This window comes from Glycine max, unplaced genomic scaffold, assembly GCF_000004515.6.
Source record: "Glycine max cultivar Williams 82 unplaced genomic scaffold, Glycine_max_v4.0 scaffold_422, whole genome shotgun sequence".
Classification (NCBI taxonomy): domain Eukaryota; kingdom Viridiplantae; phylum Streptophyta; class Magnoliopsida; order Fabales; family Fabaceae; genus Glycine; species Glycine max.
Genome location: NW_024464872.1, coordinates 1 through 8,768, shown reverse-complemented (window position 1 = coordinate 8,768; position 8,768 = coordinate 1). Strand labels below are relative to the sequence as shown.

The window sequence follows — 8,768 nt, the reverse complement described above, 5'->3', positions numbered from 1 at the left end:
TATATATATATATATATATATATATATATATATATATATATATATAAAGAATTTAATGATATATACTCGATTTTATATTATCAAATCAATTACAAATTATATTTTATATGAACTTTTAAGATAATTTTATAAAAATATCATAAATGATGATTTATGGTAGGATGATAATATAAAATATTTTGTAGTAATTAATGCTAACATAGTTTTTTTTCATAATTAAAATTTTAAAAAACAAAGAATTAGATAAAGAAATTGAAAATTTAACCGATTGTAATAGATTTGGTTTTACTTTGAAATAAAATAAAATAGGTAACTCAAACTAATCTGAACTCATTTAATTAGACTAGTTTGATTTGTATACGAGGTTTATTGGTCCGATAAATACCCTTATCCACAAGAAAAACATGTATACTTGTACCTGAGCATGAACAACGTAAAATATCTTGTCCCCAACAGTTGAGAAGCTTGCAGTGACAACTTCAGCACCTTCTTCCTCGAGCACACTAATAACTTCGTACAACATGAATGTCTTGTTCAACCCAGTCACCAATATCACTTCGATGCCGGAACCCAAGTCCCTTAGCTCAAGTATTGGCAATTTGGACTCAACATTATTGTTGAACATTTTTCTACCATCATTGCTTTGGTTTGACATGGCTTGCTCCTTCTGCCTCTTCAGTTTCTCTACTCTCTCTGTCATTTGTCTTATATACCTTGCTGCAAGATCCAGCTGGTCCTGCAGCCCTAGCATCAACTGAAAACATTCAATTAGCTAGTTAATTTTTACATCTATGTTTGAAACAAAGTTCATCAAAGCAGTTAGGAATGCGCTTTTGGGAATTTCAATGTCCATTCTCGGATTCAAAGACAAAAATAAAGATAGAAGAATTTATTACTTTGTGAGTAAAAGTATTTTGAATGTAAATGACATCCAAACATACACTAAGATATGTTCACATTTCAGGTAGAAATATCTAAAAATATGTTTGAGAGTAAAATTAGTTTATAATCATGTTTGGTTATCTCCCGAAAATATAATTTTGCCTGCAAATTAAACAATTTTGAAGAAGCAAGACTTAAAATATTTTTGCAAACTTAAATAAAACATGCATTAAAAGTGTGTTTGATTTGCAGTTGAAAACCTTTAAACTTTCGTTCAACTACAAGCAACAAATTATTGCTTCCTATTGTGCCTCGGAAAGTGAGAACTTCATGGAAACGGGTTTTCAAACACACTCTTAGTTGGTAACTTCTAGGTGAAGAGTTCAATTAATTAAAAGAGAGAAAAAATGTGTAGATGACTGTTGTTATATATGTACCTTGGGTTTGACTGGTTTGAGATTGGGAGGAATAAGAGAAGAAAGCTGATGGCAGAGGGATTTCATGTGAGTTCTGCGGTTCCTTTCAATGGTTTTGCGATCAAGTTTAGAGGACTCATTGCTGGTGCTTGCTACTCTCTTCTTCATCATGAATCAATTGTGCGGTTATTTCATAAATTGTCTCAATTACAAGACAGAAATTAAACCTAACTAGCTAGTGCTAGCTTCTGCTACTTAAATTTTAGGCTGGGCTATGTTGGACCAATGATGAGATTATGAGAGAAACAAGTTTTATCATTTGGAGTATTCAAGAAGTTCAGGTGTTTATATACACAAACTTTGTGTGGTCTGTGGCAGTCTTAGTCTTCCAGAATAAGATGTTGTGGAGGCTGTGGGACACACAGGTTATGCAGTGCATGCATGTGGGATTGGCATGGGTACCCCAATATTCTTATTGATTGTACGATTTACGTCAAAATCCTTTTACAATTTTATAATTTTTGGTATAAATGGTTTGAATTAACATGTACGCGGTTGTATTTATATCCTATGTACCAAATTATTTCAGCTTAATTATTGATTTATAGGTAGGAATTAAATTCTTCATAATATATTTAAGAGATAATATTATTTATCAATTATATCTAATTATGTTGATGACACACAATTATCTTGTTCCATTATATTTTTAATATTTCATATAAAAATGTAAATCAACTTAATATTTTGAAAACAGAGAAATAATCAACACTCATCAGGTAAAGTGAGCAAGAGAATTGGTGGAAAGATCCAATAGAAAGATTTAGAAATATTTTTAACAATATTATATTTTAGAAGAAATCTCTCTATGAATTTCCCAACTTTATGAAGAAAGTTAGGATATAGGATGCATTTAATTTCCGTACAAGTGCATAGGAGAATTTAGGATTATTTTATTTTTGTAACATCAACCCTTACGTCATAGCTTGATTGATGTAGAGTTTGTGGAATTTGGAGGTCACGGAAAACCGCGTTGTTCCCGGTTGGCATCAGGAAGGTATTTGACGATATACAAATAGTAACGTTGTGTTCAATTGTTTAAAAGGGATAGACACTATCACTCGAACTAAACATCATTTGACTTGACCATTGATTCCGACCACTACCTTCAAACCCGCGCTTTCACCGTCCAATGTTAAGTAGTTAATTTTCATCAAACAAGTTAGTTGTAAAAACTTAGCTATTTCAACAATAATAAGATTTAATTATATTTTTAATCTATAAGGTATCACGCCATTTTAGTTTTTAAGTTCTAAATGTACAAATCGAGTCTTTAGGTATTATAAAGATGTGATTTTAGTCTGTTGGTTGAATCCTTTAGATATTACAAACAAGTAGTTTTATTTTTTTTTTTAATTTTAATTTTGTCAATTAAGTCTTTTAGTATCATAATTGAGTTGTTTTAGTTTTCAAAGCATTATAATTATGAAATTTTGCTCCTTAGAAAAATAATTTCAACCTCACAATTATGATATTTAAAAGAATAAAATTATACAATTACAATAACTAAAAATTTCAATTGGCATAATTAAAATTTGAGAGACTAAATCTCATATTTGTGATACCTAAAGAGTCCAATTGATCCAATTAGAATATTCTTTTTAGAGGGATCCAATTAGAATCCAAGAAATTAAAATCATACAATTACAATATTTAATAAGAGACTAAAAGTACAATTAAGTTAAATAATAATAATAATAATAATAATAATAATAATAATAATAATAATAATAATAATAATAGTAGTAGTAGAATGGTTTCTATTTGGATAAGTTTGCTTAAAAATATATTTTTTTCTGAATGCAACAACAAAAATCAGTTTTTACACAATAAATTACAAAAATGAATATGAAGATCGAAGAAAGATATGAAAAGCTTTTTAAATTTTGAGGTAATTTAGAAATAATGTTCTTTAGGAAAAAGTTATTGAAAAATAATCATAAATTTTAATTTTTCAAAATACATCAAATAATGTTTATTAGGAAAAAGTTATTGAAAAATGAATCAAGTGTCAAGTGTAATTTGTCTTTCTAGATCAAGCACTAGGATTTATATATGGGTGTATTGTAACTCCGATTTGATATTCTCGTGAGGATCCATCACCCTGAGATTCTCATGCACGGTTAAAGTTGCTTACATCTAAGGTTTTAGTCACATGTCTGTTAATAGTGTAAGACACTTAACTAGCCACATAAATAAGAACAATTGGACTTCGAGACACTTGAGTAAAAGTGGCTCGACCAAGAGTTTTGTCAAGAGGTAGGTTGATCGTTTGCCTTTCGATCCATACATTTGATGGGGTACACAGTCCCAAAGCCACAAGTGTGGAAGCACGAAGAGGATAAAACCACTAGGTTGATCACCCACCTTCCAATCTATACATCTAATGAGGTAGATAATCTCACAGCCTAGAGTGTGGAAGCTCGAAGAGGCAAAATCCACTAGGCCAGTTGTCGGATGGCAAGGGGACCGTTGCGCAACTTCATTGATCAATGAAGGTGGGCGCCAAGCGTCTTTGTGCCAAACAATAGAGGTGGATTACGGGACTTTATACCCTTGTTCCAAGGAGGAAGTCATGAAAGCGAGGTCAATGTATTCAGACTGGTTGTCCTAAGAGCGGGTGAAAAACGATCTCATGTTAACCATTGATGGTTATGATGAAAACGTTATCATAAAGCCATGTTTGGTGGGTGAGCCAACGTGCACTGACCAATAAGGGAATGTGTTTGACTTTGCGTTGTTTTATGAAACTCTATTTTTGAAACTAAGAATCAAGTTTCTTTTGACCAAGTTTGAAAAAGGGTTGTTGTTGATGTTAAACGTGGCCCCCAACTCAACTACACCCCCAACAATTAGACTTTTGTGAAGGTTTTCAATTTGTTGTGTAAAATCCTTTGTCTGTCATCGATTGCAAACCTATTTAACCATTTTTATTGAATTTACAAAAACCAAAAAGACATTGTGGGTATCAGTGAATAGTGTTAGAGGATGAAGAATATTGATGTTATTTTTGTTGTCGTATAAAAATTTCAAAGATAAGTTTTTAAAGTTAGTCCCCCCGCACAAAACGTACATATTCTAGACAACTTTATGAGTTATTGGACTAGTAATCCCCAAAACAATAAGAATGTGGACTTGGAGGGCCACTCATATGCCAAGCAAGCTGGAATTGAAGATATTAAGCAACTGACGTTATATACTGTAATGTTTAAGACAGTTAGAAATATGGTCATTAAACTCTGGAGTTAACTCGCTAACTCTTACGAGTTTACGAGTCTACTTACTCTCTGTGAGTTGACTCGTGTGTAAACTCTCTTTTTAGTAAACTTTAGGTAGACTCTCGAGTTTACCATCGAGTCAACGAGTCAATAAGTTAAAAAAATTAAACCAAAATCTAAGTTATTTTTAGGGTTATTTTATATCTGCTTAGTGTTCAACATACTTTCATTTAGTGTGTTGTTTCCAAATAAAAAATTCTCACCTTTAATAGCAATAAACAATTATTCTCTAATAACATCAAATCCTTAATGGGAATAATCTACCACTATTATAACATCTGCAAGTTATTATCTAGTAATGATGCATTACTACACTTAGTTATTTAAGTATTGTGAAATTTATGATTTACTATTTTACTTTATTATACTGTTGAAATGTTCAATTGGTATGTTATTTATAGATATTTTGTTATTATTTTTATATGAAGTGGACTCTTACGAGTCTACGAGTTGATTCCACGAGTCGAGTTTATGGAACTCTCACGAATTTACATAAACTTTCGAGTTTGATAACCTTAACTACGATTATTGAACTTGAGTATCATTAGGTGGATTTGAGGGTGTACATCGGTATAATTTTGATTCGTTGTTTGTTTCTTCTTTGATTTTTTGTATTGAGCTCTATTAATTGTATGTATGATTACACATAAAGGACGACATAGAAGTCCATGACCTTAACAAAGTGTGAAATGGCTCGGCTTTTGGCAGAGAAGGAGAGACGAGAAGCTACCATTGCTACTGCAATGACGGTTGTGAATGACGTTGGTGGATCAAACACACCGATCACCCCACAACTGAACATTAATGTTGCTGGGAATACCCCCAACTCCCAAAAGAGGGCTCAAACGGAGATTGGGGGACTAGATTATATACATGTGGATTCAAAGGAATTGGATGCTCATCCGATTACATTGACCAGATCTAATGGTCAATCCCTGATTGAGGCAATGGGGGGAAATTGGAATCCTCAAGAGCTTGGTAATCCACAAAATGAGGGCATTTCCTTTTAGAACATCGTGTTTCCACACTTTGTTCACATCCACACACTTAACTCACCTGAGGTCGATCGCCCTACTTTGGAGAAACTTTTTTTTTTTTTTAGTGTTGTAAAAGGGGTGCATCGCATGTGGAAGCTAATCAACTGAGAATGATTTCTATCAAATGCAAGACTCGAACACAGGACTTTGATTTAGATATTTGATCTTAATTTCACTTGAATCAACAACATGTAGGTAAGTAATATTTGATTTCAAAAGTTTGCATTTAATTAAATTAAATTTTAGACTTTAAATTATTCAAAACTATAAATATTATAAAATTAATATTTGTATTTGCAATATAGTTTAAAATAACTGAATTATTTTATCATTTCACATTTCAAAATTAAAAAAAAATATTAAACATAAATTAAATCCTTTATAATTTTTTTAACTTAAAATTCTCATACAATTCTATAAATATTTTAAATGAATATAAGAAATAATTATGAAATTATAACCACATATATTTCTCTGTTTTAATACTTCAACTCTTTCGGCATTTTTGGAAAACTTAAATAATTATTTATATTTTTCTTAATATATAAATTTAATTTTATAAATATATCTATTTTAAATATGTGTAAAAAGACTACCTAGTGGATGCATGGATATTTTGTGCTATTTTAATTTGCTGGTGTTTCTTCTAATTAATACTTTTCGAGACACTTTTACTGTGAGACTAAATTTTTTAATAAGTTTTAAGTTATTGTTTTAAAATAATTTATGCAATATTGGCCGGATAAGCATTTCTTATTCTATTATTCTTATTAAACATTAATAATTTAATTATTTTTATTCTCAGCAAGTAATAAATATGTATATTTAATATTTATTTTTAAACAAATTATAATATACTAAAATCATGTAAGAAATACATAAAAATCAAGGTGACCCATGCGAAGGCACCGGTAACCAACTAATTAATACCCGCAACAAATCATCTTAAAACATATTAGAGAATTATACCTATAAAATATAATGAGATTATTTAATGGGATAAATTAAACAGCTTATTAAAATTACATTATGGCCAAAGCATGTTGTTTCACGCCTATTTTAGAACATGCTAAAATGTTCACTGTAGTTGAATGACATTAATTACAGTATGCGTGGTCATGTATGGCTAGTTAAGATCGAAGACTATGATCCATTCCCATCAATATTTCCTGGCATCAGAATTTATTACTTTTGTCATCTCATTGTCCACCATAGTAATTATTTCCCCAACTACATATCTCATACCATTCGCATCCTTCTAAAGATGTTTAGACTAGCTAGTATCGGTGCAAATGCATGATAGTCATACCGGAAGCATTTAGGGAAAGTTTGATTTAAGAGAGTAAATTTGAGATGTAATGTAATTGAGGTGTTCTAGGGATAAAAGTTATGAGATGATTATTTGTTTGGGGTGAATGTGTGATGTAATAAAAAAAAACCGTGACTCCCATGGGATGAAAATGAGGTGAAACTTTCACTTGAAAATGAGATAAAAGAGACTCTATTGGGTTGGTGGGGAGAAAAAGTGACATTCTTTCAAAATTATTCCGAACACTTTGTATTGCATGTGATGTTTCTTTATTATTTCTTGTTTCTTTTGCGTATATAATTAGTTATCTTATTTATATATTTAGTTATGAAATGCTAACATAATTAATTATGCATATATCATAATCAATTTATTCACTAATCATTAAAAATTTAGATAGAGTTTATCTTAAGTTTGTAACATAATTAATTATGCTTATAACACAATTGATTGTGTGATCATATGAAGTTGTATAATTGAATATGCAATTTTCATAATTAATTATGAGCATAATTCTCAAAAAATTGTCGCATAATGGGTTGAAAAACATGCGTAAATATTAAGGATAAAAAAGACTTTTGCTTCATCTCTATTATTTACCTATTATTTTAATTAAAATATTTTATCTCTTTTATACTTTCTTTTATCTCAATCAAACAATTTTATTTTTTACTCTCTTTCATCTTTTTTCATTTCTCACACTTTCATCTATTTTCATCTCTCCTTACTATACCATACCTTAAGTATAGAGGATGTTTTTCAAATCAAATACCCTCGCCATATTTATGAAACTCAAATTATAAGTCAAATTTGATTTTTATAAGACTTAATTTATATTTCTTTCATTTTAAATTATGTGACATATTTAAAAATAATTATCCAAAAATAAGTATCATGTTAACTTTTTAATATAGTATTAATTTTTTTCCACTAATATCTCTAATAAGTGGCACTTTAACTTTTCAATATAATATTAATATTAACATTAATTTTATAAAATTATTATTCTCTTTTATTTATTAATTAATTTTTCTTGATTGATATGAAATAAGATAGGACGACACTTATATATTTTGAAAAAGAGAAATTAATATCTTATGCATTAATTATTTTTTTACAAAAATATCTTTAACTATAATTTATTTTTCTAATATCAATAAATAATAAATAAAACGCATTGATATCTTATACTTTGTGATAGCATAACTTTATCTTATATAAATAATATTTTTGGAACTTATTACTTTTACTATTGACGTACATAACAAAAAAATATAAAAAAATGAATATATTAATATTGGAATAAATTAAAAGACTTAAATATAATAAAAACAATTATTTAGAGAAAAATAATATAAGTATGTCTTATTATAATACTAGGGTTAGTTTAAAATATATATATATATATATATATATATATATATATATATATATATATATATAAATTTATGCCCATGTTACTAGCTATATTAATTAATTTCTTTCACTCTATTGAATTGATTAATCTTTATACCCCTTCGTCTTATTATAATTTGAAAAAACTTGATGATAAAATTGATAAGATAATGATAGTTGAATGATAAAATGTATAATTAAACCTAAAAGAAAATATCATGAATAATAGAACAATAATTTCCAAAAAAAAATGTAAACGATTAGCTTCGAAGAATTGTACCTTTGACGAATTATATTACAAAATTATAGAAATTGTTACTATTTAAAATACAAAATTTATACGTCCGAAGAATTATATTATAAAATTATAAATGATGTTAAAGTAAATAGG

General features: G+C 28.7%; 1 protein-coding gene across 1 annotated transcript in view; it reads right to left on the bottom strand.

Annotated features, from left to right (window-relative positions):
* LOC100809363 (transcription factor bHLH168) overlaps positions 1 to 1,628 on the bottom strand; it is a 2,374-nt gene extending 746 nt beyond the window's left edge. The window contains exons 1-2 of the mRNA XM_003526974.5: positions 1,320 to 1,628; positions 419 to 754 (exon numbers count right to left, since the gene is read on the bottom strand). Of these exons, the coding sequence (XP_003527022.1) occupies positions 419 to 754; positions 1,320 to 1,469 (486 nt within the window). The 5' untranslated portion in view covers positions 1,470 to 1,628. The remainder of the gene's footprint in view (positions 1 to 418; positions 755 to 1,319) is intronic.
* Positions 1,629 to 8,768: the final 7,140 nt, after the last annotated feature.